The 17,420-nt window shown below is 55.0% G+C and overlaps 1 protein-coding gene across 3 annotated transcripts in view; it reads left to right on the top strand.

Annotated features, from left to right (window-relative positions):
- The first annotated feature begins 275 nt into the window (after positions 1–275).
- The window catches only part of IL13RA2 (interleukin 13 receptor subunit alpha 2), a 37,097-nt gene continuing 19,952 nt past the window's right edge, over positions 276–17,420 (top strand). For 2 of the 3 annotated variants that reach the window (XM_006024434.3, XM_006024435.3), the window contains exon 1: positions 15,542–15,752. In XM_006024434.3, coding sequence (XP_006024496.1) covers positions 15,738–15,752 — 15 coding nt within the window. In that variant the 5' untranslated portion in view covers positions 15,542–15,737. Of the gene's footprint in view, positions 451–15,541; positions 15,753–17,420 lie in introns of those variants that run through there. The other variant, XM_025205098.1, reaches the window with a different exon arrangement.

Here is a 17,420-nt window from a genome sequence, read left to right as displayed (position 1 = left end):
CCTGTGTAACCCCGGCTGTTTTGCTGCCGTTAGCAGCAGTTTGTTTTAGCAATTTAATTCTGTGCCCTTTTGAACTTCCTATTTTTTTTTTAACCTCTCTCTGCTTTTGATTTCAGATGCTTTTATGAAAAGCCATCACACATATTAGGAGTAAAAAAAAACCCCCCCACAAATCTCAAAATAAACGGAAAACAAAGCAACGCCTCTTTAAGAGGTTATAAAAATATTGACTATAAACAAAATTACATACCCGCCTCATTTCTCAAGAAAAGCATTGCTGTTTGCTTTGCTCAGCACAGCCAAGGATGCATGCTAACAATCCCTGGGTTGCCCAGCTGCCACGTACCCTCCTGGCTGCCTTGCCAACTCGCGATGCCCAGGCGCGACGGGAGTAACGACGCTGCCACCGGCGTCCGGCATCGAACCGCTGCCTGAGCTTTGCGGTTCCAGGTGAGCAGACTTACCTGCTTATTTCTAAAACAAACACAGTGAAAGCTAACGGCGCCTCAGTTGACCACATGTTCGAGCAAATTTGAAGGCAGCGTGTTGGCACGGAGTGGTAATGCCGAGCAACCTTCCTCCAAACTGACCCAAGAAGAGAGTCTCCAAGGGCTGCGAGAGCAGAGGCCTGGCCAGGTCTTGTTCCCCGGATTACAGGTACCCGTGTGGGTTGGCTGCTGAGAAAAGAGGCAGAAACAAGTCTACAGCCCGACCGTTTCTTTGCATAAAAACAAGCGTTGATCCCAGAGCGTACGTGGCTCCCGCAACCGCACAGCGGGGCTGTCCCCTGTACCGAGGCGAGAGGTGGGAGGAGGGCGCGCGCCGCGCGGCAGGAGGTCTACTTGAATTTGCCGAGGGAATTCTCCAAATTTCCCTCCAGCCCGTGCCCTGCGTTGATAGACAGCAGGATGGGTCTAATAGTCTAATAAATGACCTCGGAGTGGTTGTATTTAAATGTCTTTTTTTCTGAAACTTTCGGACCTGGACGGGACCAGGTCTCGCGTGGCCTTGGGAGGTGCGCGTGAGTTGGGATTTGTGCCCTTGGGAAGGGAAGGCCCAAGGTTTCTTATCTCCCTTCCTCCCTGCTCAACGCCGGCCTGCTGCTTCTTCACCTGAGCTTACGGTCGTCTCTGACGGGCTGGTTTTTGTTCTTACAAATTATCTAAGCGTCTTAACCAAAATATATCTATTATAGCAAAATAACATTAGTGCATTTGGTTACATCAATCGCTACGACTAACATCTTAAGATAAAGCTATGATTTAGTGTATTTGGTTGATTTAATGTACAGTCGTCCCTTATAATGTTTCCTTTCCGGCCTTGTGCTATGCTTAATTGTGTTGGATGGTTTCCTTTACTTTGCCGACCACGCCGGTTGTCGCATCTGCAAAGGTTCACGCTGCGGTCACCCAGAAACAGGCTGCGGGGCTCCCGCGTGGCCACGCTGCTTGGCCCGGGCCCCTTGGAAATGGCCGAGGTGGCAATGGGACTGGGGACGGGCGCGCTGGCGCAGACAGGCCCTCGCTTTGCCAGGCAGTCCCTGCGTGGAGAGGGAAGTCCTGGGATCCTGGGCTGCAAATGGTCCTGGTGCCAAAATGGATGGACACAACGGACCTCTTGCAGGAACCCCTCCAGCACCTGCGCCTTGCTGCTCAGCTTATTGCGGCTCCTGTCCCGGTAGCTCCCTGATTCCCTGCTTAACCCTCCAGCTCGGTGTTCGGACTTCGGGTTCAGTTTCAGGCTCTGGACTTCGGCCCCTGCCCCTCGGGCGCTTCCAACCCGCCGTGGGAAGCCGGGCTCCTGCTCGCTGGTGCGGGGGTGACGGCCGGGTGTTGCAATGGTGCTGTGACCCCGAGGTACGTGCAGGGAAGTCCCAGGAGGGGAGTGGAGGTCTGTAGGTGGAGTACTTGAAGAAGTTGAGTGCAAATCCATTTTAAACTCATTGCTCCCTTGGGCAGGTATTCAGCGCGCTGTCTGTCTGTCCACTTCTGGGAGGCGAGCGACCTCCCTCTGGGCAGCCAGCCCTTTCTCAGACTCCAGTATGCTTGGAAAGGTCCCTTTCCACTGGAAATAAGAGGGGAGGGAACGGTCTCCCCCAATTCAAGTGGGATTCGACAGCTGCCCGGGATCTGGACCAGTCTGGATTCAGACCTGGGTCTCCAGCTGAGCCTGGCGATGGGTGCTGGGGGTCACACGGCGCCTATCTGGATCCATTTACAAGAAAGCTGGCTAGCAACTTTGATCAAAGCATTTCAGCTTCTCATCCAAATGCCTCTCCTTTTCGCTTTTTAAGAAGCCAAAAGAAGCCACCTGAGCATCCTTTTTTTTCACCCCTCCCAAAATCATTGGTTTATGGTACAAGGGTGTCGTTTAAAGGAACTAAAAAGCTATTCGTTCTGGGGAGCAGAGCGGCGGTGCCTCCGCGCCTCTCCCTGGGGGCGCCCGGAGCATCGGTGAGGTTTGCAGCGAGCAAGGACCAGCTGCTGCTTCCTCTGCTCGAGTCTTGGGAGCGTCTCGCTGCTGACGCTGCAAGTCGGGCTGAGCGGTTAAAAAAACCCCTGTTTTGTTATCGTTGCCTTAGCCTTTGCACCGGGGCTGACCCGCGTTTCCTGTTGGGACGGCCAGCGCTCCCAAACATGGGCGAAGCAAAGCTTCCAACATCCATGTGTTTCCTCTTCACTGGCTTCGAGTTACTCCGTTCTCCGGACTTCCTAGGACTAGAGAAGACGAGTTCTGCAGAAAGAAGCTAGTTGACGAAGAACTATTATTTAATTTGTTTGTTGTGGGCATGAGAGCGACACACACATCCTGTCCATAAAAATCCACGGCTTAGGCCAAGATTGCATTGAACGTTGCCATACCTCCCAGTTAATCATGTTGTGAGGTCAATGTGCCACGTGGATTTATTTTCTGGGGAAAAATAAATCCATGGGAGCTGGCCTCATGGGGAGAGCTTGGGAGAGTGTACACGTGTGCGTCTGTTTTGCCGCGTGTTGGCAGCTTTCTCTGAATTGAGTTGTGATGGGGGATGGGGACGTTTCCCAAGCAAAAGGCAATCGCATGCAATGATGGTGATGCTAGGAGTCACATTATTTCACTCTGGAAATTTCCACCCAGCAATAGCGATGATGAAGACAACGCGAGAGAGTGAGAGAGAGCTCCGAGGACAGTTCCCTACCGAGTTATAACACCCACTCCTTGCTCCCAGGCATGGCTTTAAGGGCTGTAACTCAATAAATGGAGAGAAACAAATCCCAGAGGGTGGGAGCCTGCTTTGCGGTTGCCAGTCTCTGTGATCCAGCGTGGCGATGCTGCTCCGTGATAGCGGCCCTGCTTCGCCTGCCGCACCTGCGACACGTTCGGAGGAAAGCTGCATCGAAACCAGCTCTGGAGTTGTTACACATTTTCAAGCACTGACTTTGTACTGCTCTTTTGGAGTGTCATTTTTATTTGTGTGATCAATACTTTGCACGTGTGGCCGGTCTGAAGTTACTGCGCCATTCACCAGTCAAGTGCGTCATGTATGTAATGTGTTGCAGGGGCCTGAGGCCCTCTGCAGCCTCTCTAGGGTGGTTTCAAAGAGGTGGTGCCTGGGGGTTAGCAGCAAGGACGTGGTTTGAGGTTACCCAGGGCAGTAAGTTGGCTTGTCGGCATCCAGGTTTCTGTTGGAAGGAAACGGCTCCGTGGCGAGACGCTCTCCGTGCAAGGCCAGGGTCGGGGGCCCGGCTTCAGAAAGGAAACAAGCCGGCAAGTGTCTGCTTCTTAAAAAGCCATTTTCTCTTCCTAAATCAGGGCAAGATGACCCCAGCCAGCGGGAGTCTACCACAAGCCAACCGCCCAGGGACAGCTATTTAACGTGCAAAAAAATAAGTCATTCGGGCTTTCCAAAGCCAGACGAATACTCCCCTGCATGACTTCACAACGGCCTGTTCCACACGCTGGATGCCAGGAGACGGCAGTATCGAGACAAGTTGTCAACAGCTAATAACTTGTTAGCGGAAAAAGCTCACTTTGCCAAAGGTCATTGGCCCAGTTGGAGTCTTTCATTGCTGCCTGTAGCCTCTCTCTAATTGCCATTCTGCTCATCCCAAGCGTCGTTAGCAAGGCGGCACACCTGCAATTAAATCTCAGGCGAGTTGTTTTTCACCAGTTCGAGATACAAAAGCAAAACTTTCGAAAGCTGCCCTCGATGTGGAGCTGGCGAGCCTTGATGGCAGGCAGAGAATGGGCTTCATCAGAGCTAACGGGACATTGGGCCTAATTCCAGGCATCTGCAAATGCCGCTGCCTTCTGCGGGCACTGCAGGTGCTTCCACCTCGCCAGCAACGGGCTCCTGGGTTTTGCGGCTTGCTGATTTCCCCGCGTGCAATGCTCCCCGGCTGCACCTTTGGGGGTGTGCATGGATGAGGGGGGCACGCGAGACCAATGCTAATGATCTCCCATTACCACACCGTGACCCAGCACGACAAAGCCTTGGCTGGGATGACGTAGCTGGGGCTGGTCCTGCTTGGAGCAGAGGTTGGACTAGATGTGACCTCCTGAGCTCCTGTCCAACCCTTGTTTTCTAGGATTGTGTGATATTGCCTGCATCGTGTTCATCTTATCCTTATATGCACCCTAACCGTCTGGTTTGACTGCAGCTGTCTCCGAAGCTGAGATTTCTGCTGACTTGGCCACGGTGATGCCTCCCTCCCTTCCTGGAGCAGATTGGGTTTATTAAAGGGCTCTGCGACGGGCACGGGAGACTCGCATTTTCCCTGCAGAGCTGCACGATTGCATCCATGAGCGCTGGTTTTCTCTGTCATTGCATTGCCCGGTCCCTGCCTTGTCGGGTGTCCTCTGAACATCGGCCTCATCCTTCCCGTCCCTTCCTCAACCAAACGCCTGCCTCATCTGCAGACCCTGCTCCTTCGCTGCTCACGTGCCCCGGCCAGGTGGTTAATACACAAACACGAGACCGAGTCCGAACCTGGAGCCCTCTGATGGGACGTGGAAGTGAGGCACGAGAGCAGTTTCCAAGCGTTTGGAGGGCTGCCACAGCGGCGAGGGAAGGCCCTGGCTCCAGAAGACGGGGGATGAAGCAATGGGGTTAAACTGCAGCAAAGCAGCTTTGGAGCAAAGCTCAGGGAGGATTTCCAGACAACGGGACAGCAGCCCGGGGAGCCGGGGCATACCCTGCGCTGGGGGGTTTCGAGGCAGAACTGCATTGACATCTGTCTGGGACATTTTAGGGTCAGCGCTTGCCGAGTCCTTGTGGAGAGGAGAACATCTGGATGCACAGATGTGCCCCCCTTATCCAACAGAAATCTGGATAAGGGGCGTGCTTGGGCCGTGGCCGGGCGCTGAGCGAAGCACTCTTCTGCTCGTTTCCCTCATCGGGCCTTTCCCTGCAACACCTATAGCCTCTGTCACACGTTACACTTATGGCACGGTCAACCCGTTCGGCACATCTGAAGTGGTGACCTGGCTACACATTATAGCTATTAATGACCTCCCAAAATGAGGAGTAAGCACAAAGGCACAAAAAATGTGCAATGGCATTAATCCACGAAACACACAAATCCACAAAAAATGTGTAACAGCTTCGTGGCTGCTTCCTGCCACGCCGCCAAGTGAGCGTGTGTGCCGGTGCGCCCCGGTGGCAGGGAGCCCCAGGAGCCAGTGTCCCAAAGCAGCTCTGGCACAGGCCAGGCACGTCTCGGCAGCGGGGTGCGAGGAGCCCTCGTCACAACGGACACGGGGAGGCGGCACGGACGTTGTCCCCAGGGACACGGGGTTAGAGGAAACTCTCTCCAAAGCGGCTTGCAGACTCCCAGAGTCCAAACCTTGGACCCGAACCAGCCTGAACCCGGAGGTGGAAGAAACAGGTGAGCTCAGGTTGTGTGACTCAATTTCCTCTGGTTCGGGCTCCGCTGGGGACCTTCCCTGGTGACTCAGCCAGGAGGCACGGCGCACGGCTCCCAGTCGTCGGGCTGGGGAGTGCCCGGGCGCAGCAGGAGGACCCGCAGGGGAGGTGTAACGAGTGCATTAATCACCGGCACGGGTCGCTTGCCTTGCACAGGGCACCGCGGCATCAGCAGGGCAGAGCAAGGGCCCCGGTCCCCCGGCTGGCACCAGGGCTTCCAGCTCCCGCCTCTGCTTTAGGGTCCATCTACAGCAGGCGCAGGCTGGCCTGGAAAGCCAAGCACCCCAGCATCCCTCCCGGTGACCTAGCAGGTACCGGGAGACATTTGCCAAACCGGCTCCGTTCCCACAAAGACCCTTTGTTTTCCACGGGTTAAAATGTTCCGATACACAAAACCTGTCCTTGCAAAGCTCGCGGGGAAGCTGCTCCCTGCATCTCCGCTCCCTGAGCATCCTCTTCCCCAGGGCCTCGCGCCCTGCTCCTGGATCCTGTTCCCTGAGATGCACCTGCCTCTGGGCTGCTGCGTTTTAGCACTGATCTGACTTGCTTGTAATTGCTGGGTGACGGGTTCACCCCGTGAAAGACCTGGCTTGAAGGAAAAGCGGCAAGAGTTGGGGGTAAGCCCTCACCTTGCCGGCAGCACTCAATCTCCTGACCTTGGAGGTCTCTGCTGCCGGCCTGCGATGCGGCAGGCAGGAAGGGGGAGGGAAGGCGTCTGTCTTGTTGCAGGGCGGGGGTTTCGGGGGGGTGTTTTTTTTGCTCGGTCTTTCTAAAATGTTTTGTCTTTGTTCATTCACCCGGTGCTGGCGCTGCAATCTTCGTTTGACAGGTGTGATCGTTTTTCCGTCGAGATGCTTTTATTCCTAAAATCAGCCGTGAGTTTCTCTCCGTCTCTGCATGCCCACGTTTGAACTTCAGGGAGGAAAAAAAACCCCGTGATTGCTGTTGCTAGAAACTTTGACAGGCTTTTGTCTGCATCGCATCCATCAGAAGGCGGTTTCTGCCTGTTCTCAAGGGCCTCGGGTTCATTTCTAACGCAGGGACGCGCTCTCTGTTTGGGGGGAGCCTGAACAAGTGCTTGCATGGCAGACCCTGCCTGGGTTGATGAGGGGAAAGCAGGGTAGATTTGCACCTTATAGACTAACCGAGGGAGAGAGAGAGAGAGTGCATGCATGCAGGCGCTCTCTGTGTCTCTGTCTCTCCAGGGGGATGTGTGCGTTGCACACCCCCTCCCTTAATAATAACAATATATTATTAATATAAGATATATGTATAAAATAGCACAAGCTTTCACGAGCTGAGGCTCACTTCATCCGAAGCTGATGAACAAATCAACATATCATCAGCATTTGTTTGCCAAGATAAATTTGCACTTTATAGACTAACCAAAGTAGGTAGGTATAGTGTACGTACGCGCTCTCCTCTCTCTCTATAAGGGGTGTGTGTATATATTATATATATACATGCACACACATGCATCTTAATCATTATTTATATAGATTATTAATTATATATATTATATATAATTAATGATTAAGATGCATGTGAGAGCATGTGTATATATAATAAATATATATATATATATATAAATAGCACAAACTTTCACCAGCTGAAACTCACTTCATCCGATGCTGATGAACATGTCGACACTGGTTTGCCAGTGGTAACAGAGCCCGTTATGACCCGTGTGTGCTCGCGTGTACACACGCGTGAGGAGTTACTCTTTGAAGGGATGTTATCCAGTTGCTCACACCCCACCGCTCACAATGGAAAGTCTTGTGCATCCTGTGTTTGGGGGCATGGGGGGCAGGCATGGGAGGGCCAGGACCCACCGTCCGTAAATGAAGTGTCCCTCGACTGTTGCCAAACCACCGTTATAACATCCCTGAGTGCAAGAGCTGGCTCCAAACGGCTGGCCCCTGACACGCTCATCACCGACACGAGCGGCTTGGGGCCGCGCTGCGTGAGGCTCATCCTGCGCCGCGGCGCCCTCCCTGCCCCGCAGAGTTCACCGGCTCCCACGGCTTCACGGCAGCGGGTGGAAGCAAGGCAGGATCGTTGCCCCCATCTCTTGGAGGAGGTTCAAAAGAGGACCAGGCAAGTCCAGGCCGGACGGCTCCCTCCACGGGTATTCGACGCAACAGCAAGGCAGCACCCCCGCATCCAGCATCCGAAAGCCTCGGTGCCAGGAGCTGCAGGGCAGGGGCCCGGTCAGCCTGGACAGGCCCTATGTAGGTGCTGGACCCCTCCACGTTGTTCACGCTGCGAGGCACCGGCCTGGGTGCGGCTGTGGTCTGTGCCGGTCTAGGTGACTTGCCCAAGGTCACGTGGGAAGTCTGTGGCAGGGCTGGAAGCTGAGCCCAGGTCTCCCAGGCTCCATGCACCCTGCACTGCAGTTGGCATGGCTGGCACTAGACGCCCGCGCCCCAGATGGATGCCCAGCCACCAGCGCCATCGCACTGGAGAGCGGCAGCGGACGGCCCCCAGGAGCGCAGGGACGGCTGCTCCCCTGGGCCGTGCTGGTTTAGTTGCTGTTACTGGAAGGAGGTGGGGGGGTGTCTTTTTTTTTTGGCACAGGACTGACACTGCTGCAGTCCCACGGGATGGGATGTCCTGCTTCCAGGGCGAGCGGAGGGGGCTGCCCAGGTCGCTGTAACGCTTCACGAGGGCAGCAGCTGCCCTGCAGCAGGGACGGTGCCGTGTCCAGCCCACCCTCCCGGGGGGAAGGCCCCGGTGCCAGGAAGTCTTTGGGGCAAGAGAGTCTTTCCGTGGAAGATGGAAGATCAGGCAAGGAAACTCCCCGGGGGCGAGGAGCGTGGTGCACATGCCTCATCTTCCCAGCCTCGGGGTTGATTTACTGCGCCCTGCCCTGCATAAGAGATCACATTCCTGGGCACTTTGAAGTAGTTTCTCTGGAAACCCGCCGCGCCTCGTGCTGGCACGCGTCCTGGACCAGTGCCACGGGGGCAAATAAGTTGAGGTTTCCCTGCAGCGGTGGCAGCCCCCCCGCGTGCAGGCCACGGGGGAGACACACCTGTCACCCGGGGCACGGCTGGGCTTGACGAACAGCTTTTTGCATCTCCTGGGAACTGCCAATGCAAGTTCAAGTTCAGGGGAAATAACAGCAGGAGCCAGATGCCTCCTTCGTTGCAAGAGGCACCCCTGCCCCGTCCCCCTGCTCATGCCACGTCAGCTGAAGGCGCAGAGGGGCCTTTAAACAAGGAGATAAACGAGGGCAAGCTCTGATCTGCCTATCCTCTCACCCATCTTGCTTCAAAAAGACATGGAGAGGCCAATGCTTCCCGTGGAGCGGAGCGACAGGGATCCGGTTTGAGGCGCTCTGGGGGGGACGTGGGAAAGACCAAACCGTCCCTCCGGCGTGAGAGCAGGATGCGGCCCCCTCACCTGGCGGTGCAAAGACATCCTCAAAAAACCTCTGTGTGTTTCTTTAAGGTGTAAGAGGAGGAAAACCAGAGCAAACCTGTTGTTTCCACAGAAGAGGCAGAAGCTGGAGCAGCTTCTGGCAGGACACGTCCTTTTCAAACCTGTTTCGACACCACGGGGCTAGAAGGACCCCAGCTGTTCCTGGGTCCTCCGCTGTGAGTTTGCAGGGTTAAAGCAAGTGTGCTAAGCAGCAGATGAGGCTGAACCCAGGCCAGATTGGAAAGAAAAACCTCGTATGATGGCCTGTTGATGCACCACCTGCCAGCGAGGCAGGACAAGAACATGCTGTAACGCAGCCGTCGTGGGAGTTGCTGCTTCCTGGCACGGCAGGAAGATGGATTATTCACGTGGCAGGAACGCGACCCAGATGTGCAGCGTGGGTGGCACCGAGGCGCGGAGATAAGGCAGCAGGCGTCGGACACGGAAAATCGCCACGAGGGCGAGCGCTGGGAAGCATGGGCAGAGGAGCTGCCAGCCTCTCACGGCCCAAACAGGGGGGGTTGCTTTCCCTGTAGCAGGGACCGTGGGCTCCACCTCTTGAGCCCATATTGACCCCGTTTCATAGAAGCAGGGCGTTGCTTTACCTGCGTCCAGGTCGGGTGCTAGGTCTGCGCTGGTTTGGGCTGATCCTGCCTTGGGCACGGGGCCGGACTGGATGCAAGCTCGGCCGACCCCTGCCCGCCCCACGTCTCCAGGCCGCGGTGCTCATCCCCGTTTCTGGGAGGCCCCAAAGCAGAGGGGTCGCAATGCTGCAGCCTCCCGGTCTCTGCCTGCAGCCCGCGGAGAGGTCGCACCCCAGCAGACGTCAGTCTGGATTCAGTTAAGCTTTTGGGCAAGGATACAAGTCCGATCCCATTACATCCGCATCCAAGTGCTTGTCCCTAATCAAATGCACTTGGTGGGATAACTCCAGACTCCTGACGGACAGCTCTGGAGGACATGAATCATCCCCTCTTCATCTGGAAATAGCAGCTGTGTTTAGCGGAAATAAACTCCGGGAGCTGCCCTTCGGTGATTCTGCGCAGCGCAGAGGACACCCGCTCTACGTGCCGCAGGGAGCGCTCGCGTTCTCCGGCGGTACCGAAGGACTCCTGACATTTGCAAGGCTTCGCCGAGGGCAGGGAGGTTAAAACGCAGACCTCAGGGGTCGATTACAGTAGCCACTCATTGGCACAGCCGTGCAATTGCCTCCTGGATTGTGCATCGCCGCTGGGGGTGCATTTCCGTGACAAACGGCTGAGTCCTTACTCCGGCATTCCCATAAATGCCTGTTTAACGCGAGTCACGGAGCTGCGTAAATCATGGACTTCTCGTTCATTGGCAGTGACAAAATTTGGGGCTGTTGGGATCATTTTGGGAAGGACGTGTTTTATTTGACCTGGGACAAAATGTTTCACATGTTGCTGGAGCCTTTCTGGGAGGGTTCTCGTTCCTCGTGAAATCGAGTTGGAAGAACTGGCGAAACAGCAAAAGCTGCTATTGGGATTTGGGAAACGTCAGCATGAAACCGGACGACTTTCACCTTTTTTGCACACAGTTCAGCAAAACTGAGATGAATTCATGAACAGTCTCTCCCTGGGAACGGGCATTTTTCACCGGAGCCAGACGATACGGCCGATAACGCGATCGGGGGATAATGGCGCTTATCCAGCATGCCCGTAGCACCGGTGATGCCCGGGGCGAAAGCAAAGTGATTTCATTACCTTCTTCGTATGGCAGCACATTCAGTTCCTCGGAGAAAGGCCGCTTCTGCATTACAAATGCCTCAACAAAGAGCCCCAGGCCGTTCACCTCAGAGAAGTACGGGTCGGGCCCCGGGGCTGCAGCAGCTTCGGGTCCAGTAAAATGCCCGATGAAGGTCTGGCTCTTCCCCGTCTGGGAAATGACGGCTGTGGTAAAGGAGCTGGTGCACGGACACGTCTGTGGTGGGAGCCATCAGGCAGACGGGGGCATCTCCCAGATCGGAGCGCAGCATCTGCACTTGCAAGGCAGAGGGCGAGCGGCTGGTATCCCGTGGTTGGGGAGAGGAAACATGGTGCACGGGAGTCACGAGTGCAGCAAGGCCTCAGCCGGATCCCCCGAGCGGCGGTGCTGAGGCACGTGCAATGGCAGGGAGGATGCGACCAAGGCAAGGGGGGAAGAGCCGCGCACCCCAGCTAACACCGACCCAGTGCGAGGAGGTCTGCCCCGCATGCCCCTAATACAGGGCAGTTGCAATGAGGGTTAAAAGCTCCTTCTCTTTTCTTGGTGCAAGTCCAGGGCTTGCCCCCAAAGCCAGATTCTCATGGAGGTGAACCAGACCCACGGGGGCAGCCCCATGGCCAGGCCACGGCTGTCATGACAGCGTGGCCTCCACAGCTGACGGAGGGCCGTGACCAGGGCCAGATTCTCCACTGGTGGCTTCAATAGAGCTTTCCCCTTTATCCCAGCACCAGATCTGGCCCCACGTGCCTCCATGCTACAGCGGCAGAACAGGAGGGAGGGCCACATGTGACAGGCTCCTTGGCCGAGCCACGAGCAAAGCCGCTGTGCAGCTTTGTTGGGGGTCGCTGCCCTGGTGCAGTTACTTCACCCGTTTGCACCCAGCAAGTGAAGCTAAACCTCGGCAATGTGCCCCTTCTCGTCCAGTGGGATGTGGCTACCGCTCAGCTTCACCTAGGCGTGGCCAGATGTGACACAGATGTGAATCGGATCAGCTGATCCGGTAAGGGCCCCGCACATGCTTGAGCATTGCAGCTGTCCGTGCCCAGCGGTGACCTGGAGAGGACCGAGCTTGGCTGGCAGATCCCAGCACCACGGGAGGTTGCTTTTCTTTAAGAGCTAATTGGATTTGGCACCCTCCGAGGGAGCCCAGGTGGTTTGTTTGTCCAGCACATACTGTTTCAGCCCATGTTTCCAGGAATTGGCCGTACATTAGCGCTCAGCTTATCAGTCTGGCATTCACTCCATTGGCAAGTATTTCTCACTTCTTTTACATGGTAATCTGATTTAACAGCTGGATGTGCAATGTCCCCCACAAAGCATGCCTGTGTAATACTCCAGCCCTGCCTAATCTTACAGCAGGGCCAACGCAGTGCTTTCCAGCAGCGAGAGACAACAGATGCACTTTACCCCACGGCATAGCCTGGACGTGGGGTACAGAGCACAACGCCGCGGCCATCACAGCGTAGCATATGTTGTGTACTTGTCCCCTTTGTGGGTGGACAGAAAAACAGTCCAAGCAACCCGGCTCAGTGTGACATGAGCCTCTTGGAGTCCTCCGGGCAGCCCCGGGCCTTCAATAAGACGGCAAAACACAAGAGCTTCCCGCAGAGCCGCAGGCCCGGGCAGGACGGTGCCAACTCCCAGCAAAGATGTGTCAGGGTCCGGGGCTGCATTTCACCGGCCCCATCAGGGCCCGTGTGTTTTCTTATTCCAGACTTGCCTCTGAAGGTTCAGCGTCTCCAAAAGCACCCCAAACCGGCTCCGTGCTCTGCCCAGGGTTATCTCCATCATGCTTTTTTGAGCAAAAACACTGCTGGTGTTCGCTGTCCCGGCCAGCTTGCAGCCCGTGGCCTTTTCTGGTCTGAACCAGTCCAGGCTGGAGAGGAGGTGATGCTATCCAAACCAGTATCCCCGGCATCCTCCTTAACAAGTCACCACTGTTTGCTGAGGAGGGCCGGCTCTCTCGTGCTGTTCATTGGTGCACTGGGCTGAGTCAAGGTGTGAAAATCCCGATGGGCAAGCTGGTGTATTAATAGCTTACTGCAGGGCAGCCCCCCACGGGTGCTGCCTCCCGGTAGGAGCCAGCAGTCAGCAGCGTGGAGCGGGCTTCCCTCACTAGCTGCTGCCCAACCTCCTCCCAGGTGCCCGACTGTGTTACAGAAGCTGGTAGGAGATATCCTGCATCTCAGTAGCTAATGTTTTATTAGCCCTGAGGACCTTGAGAGCTGGATAATAAATCTCTGTGGGGTTGCTGCATCGTGCTGCTAAGGCTTCGGGTGCAGCTGCCTCTCGGCCTGGGACACTGCTGCCCCGAGGAGGGATGTGTTTGCACACTGGGAGTCGGCGCCAGTGGAAGACAGCTGCACCGCGCTGCGTTGTGCAGCAGAGAAATGGCAGCAAAGGCTCCTCACATGCACACAGTCCTCAGCTGGAGGATGAGGACTGGGCCCTGTGTTGCTCGAACATGGGGGAAGCCTTTGGTGGGGAGCTGAGACCTTGTGGTTCCAGGAAATAAGTGTTTCGCGTGAAGCCTTGTTTTCAAAATCATGGTCACGGACACCGAGGGAGCTCAGGAGGTCACATCTAGTCCAGCCCCTGCTCCAAGCAGGACCAGCTCCAACTGCATCATCCCAGCCAAGGCTTGGTCTACCCGGGCTTAAATACCTCCAAGGATGGAGAGTTCACCACCTCTCTGGGGAGGCTGTTCCAGGCTTCACCACCCTCCTCGTGAGAGAGTTTTTCCTAATATCCAACCTCAACTTGCCTTGCTGCAGCTGGAGCCCATTGCTCCTTGTCCTGTCGTCTGCCCCCACTGAGAGCAGCCCAGCTCCATCCTCTTTGCAGCCCCCCTGCAGGGAGGTGAAGGATGCTATCACATCCCTGTTCAGTCTTCTCTTATGCAGACTCAATCAGTCCAGTTCCCTCAGCGAGTGTAAAAGCCTGGAGGTGCAATTTGACTCTCAGGTGGGACCGATGGAGCGGTCCTTCCAGCCCAGCCCCTGCGAGGTGCCTGCAGCCCGAGCAGCTCAGCCATCCTGGAGTCCGGAGCAGGATTTTTACTGGGATGCAGCTGAGGATCAGGTCACAGGCTGATGAGATGGCTGATGAAAAGACTGCGTCAGTCTAGCTGGGACAGATGGAGCCAGGTGGATGAGAGCGGTGAGACCAGGAGGTGGCAAATCGGAGGCAGTAGCAGTAAAGTAAGAGGGTGATTAATGGTCTCGGTGTTCCCAGAGGGGCAGGGGTTTGTCAACAACACTTCAGTGCTTCACATGGCACCTTTTGTGAGGTGCGGGAGTGGTGGTTTTATAGATCCTGGGCAGGAAGGAAGCAGCGAGCAGTGGAGTGGTGGGCTGTAAGGTCAGGCTTTTCTTGCACAAAGAACGGGAGTTAATGCCAGGATGGGCTGAAACCAGCCCACGTGGACGAGACATAAGGGATGCCATTGACTGGCTCAGAACCAAGGTCTATCTTGCCCAGTCCCCTGTGTCAGGGACGCTAAGAGAAGAGTGACTGGGATTTTTCCCCTGTTCCTCTCTCCCCTGCAGCCTCCAGCATTGAGGGTGCAGGCAGGTGTGATGCAGAGGCCGTGCCCCTCACTCCCCTACTCAATAGCGATGATGCCCCTTTCCTCCAAGAAGATGTCCAGTCCCTTAGTGAATCTGGCTGACCTCTCAGCTTCCTCCGCATCTGGTTGCAAGGAGTTCCACACTTTCATTGCACGCTGCAGTGCATACATACAGAAGACTACTGTGCAGTCGTTACTGTGCGTTTATTCAGTACTTGTATTAGCAAATACTAAATAAATACTCAGTGATCGGCATTACTTCACAGTCGAGGATTAGCACTGACCATGTGACGTGCTACTGTGCAACATTGTTCAGTTACTGCACAGTCCGCATCTCGTGCAGACGTGCCCACTGTGCAAAAATACTTCTTTGTGTTAGTTTTAAACAGACTGCCCACTCATTTCGTGCTTGGTCTTGTCTGGTGAGAGACGGGAAATAATCAATCCCTACTGACATTCACTTTCCCATTTATAAACCCTTCTCCTGCCCCTCTTCAAGTGTCTCTTTTCTAAGCTGAACAAGCCTGGCCTCTTCAGTCCCTCCGCATAAGAAGGCCCTTCTGTACCCCTCATTGCTGTGTTGCCCTTCTCTGCACCTTTTCTATTTCTCTCTATCCTTTGCAAGGTGCAGAGACCAAACCTGGGTGCAGGATTTGAGGTGTGGACACCCCAGGGATTTACAAGGGGCCTCATGATCCTGTCAGCCTCATGGAGGGTGGGGGTCAGTGCAGCAGCGTCAGTGCTGTCTACCCAGGTTCAAGAAAGTGTGTGTGGAAAGCACTTGATAAACATAGTTTATGAGTCCACATGATGAATCATCAAACCAGTCCCTGCTGACTCTTACAATGAGAGCAGTGACTGACACCACAGCTTACTCCAAACCAAATTTTGGCACTTCCTCACTTGTTTCTTGAGATTCAGCTAAGCCTGATGGTTGAAAAATCCTTGTGCTGTGACTTAGAGTGGTCCCAAGGGGAAGTGATTGATTATAAAACACATGGACTGTAGGAAACTCTCCAGCGCTAAAAAAACCCAACACACTGGCTGATCTGAGCCGGCACATGACTGCCGGCTGAAGGGAGGCAGCACTCCTGTGTGGGGCATGCACTAAGGCACATGACAGTCCCCCAGGTAAGATTTTTTTTTTGCTGTTTTAAGATACTGGCCTTGCATTGCCATATACCTTGCTGTTTGCTTTTAGTGCATTTTGCAAACGTGTGTGTGTGTGTGTGTGTGTGTGTGTGTGTGTGTGTGTGTGTGTGTGTGAGACAAACCACCGTGGCTCTGTCTGAAAAGTGCCTGCTTGCTCTATGTTTGGCATGGGAAAGTTGTGCTGAACTTTGTAGCTCTGCTAATGAGCAGGTGTGAACCCCACAGGTAATTATAGCCGGTGCTTTTCACACCACAGGGAATGCCTCTCTGCTGCTGCGCAGGGATCTGTACAGGCCAGGTGGGGTTTGCTTAGATCCTCACAGCTGATCATTCATCTTTGTGTGCCTGCCTCTCGTGGTTGGGCTGTCGGTGCCGCATGGGTCTGGCACCGTCCCGCTGTGCTTTATGAACGGCAGGAACACCTCTGTGCTGTGAGGTGTGTCCTATAGGAGCCCCTTCAGCCACACACCTGCCTGGTGAGGTGTCAAGGGGATTGTTTCACTCACCTCCGAGATGCCATCCATTGCAGCACCCTGTGACCGGTGCAGCTGGGCAGGGAAACCCTTGGACCCAGCAGCAGCAAGAGAGCCAGAGACAGGTCAGTGAATTGAGCAGGGAGGAAGACAACAGGATAGCTGGGTTTCAGGTCCTTTTCCCTGTATCTCAGGGCTGGTTTGGCTTTCCTAGGTTGGTGAGTCCAGTTCTTGTGCTGAACTTCCTGACTCTCATTCATCAGTGGATGTGAGCCTCACCGCTCGTGACGTCTGGCGTGTGTCACGCTGCAGCGTGTCCTTTCACAAGTCCTTTACTATAGGGGATTGTTTCCAAGGACCTGCCCTCCACTCCCCATCACCTTCCCCTTCTGTGCTCTTCCGCTGCATGGCACCATCTCCCTCTACTCATCCTAGCACTGAGAAATGCAACCTGCTTTATATTTTAGGCGCCTGATTTCCATGTTTCCAGCTTGTGCTGGCAGGGGGCACCGCCAAGCCAACCCCCAGTGGGAAGAGCTCGGTGCAGAAGGGTGACCCATGTCCGTTCACCACAAAGAAGTATCTGCCAGGGGCTGTTGAAGTCTTAATGCAGTGGATTTCTCTGCTGCTCTGTAGGGAGTGTCCCTGGGGCTGCGTCGCCCTGCCGAGCTTCTCTTCCACTCAAATTCGGCTGCTGAATGCTAGTCATAGAAACATAGAAAATGAGGGCTGGAAGGGACCTGCAGAAGTCACATCTAGTCCAACCCCCTGCCTGAGGCAGGATCAGGCCTGTCCAAACCAGCCCAGACAATCATCATTTAAACTCTACATAGGACAGCCATCAACCTTGACATAACACCTGAACCTGCCACAGGTAAAGCAGGGAAACCACGGCAGCCAACGTCCGGCTCCTGTGACATGTCAATATATGCTTAAGAGATCCCAGGTAGAGGCTGTGCTCGCACTATAAAGAAAGGCAACCCACCCTGCATCTGTACCCATCTGACCATGAGGACAAAATCTGGCATCAGTCTGACCCTGAGCAGAAGGGCAAGGCCCTTGAGCCAGGATCCTCCAGCTTTAGTCCCAGCAGAAGCATTGGCCCAGCACAGCCAAGCCCCCAATGCCTCTGGGAAGGTCTAAAAACACCCTGACATAGGTAGCAGAAAAGCAG

This window comes from Alligator sinensis, unplaced genomic scaffold (genome assembly GCF_000455745.1).
Source record: "Alligator sinensis unplaced genomic scaffold, ASM45574v1 scaffold1059_1, whole genome shotgun sequence".
Lineage (NCBI taxonomy): Eukaryota > Metazoa > Chordata > Crocodylia > Alligatoridae > Alligator > Alligator sinensis.
This window is presented reverse-complemented; position numbering and strand designations above follow the sequence as displayed.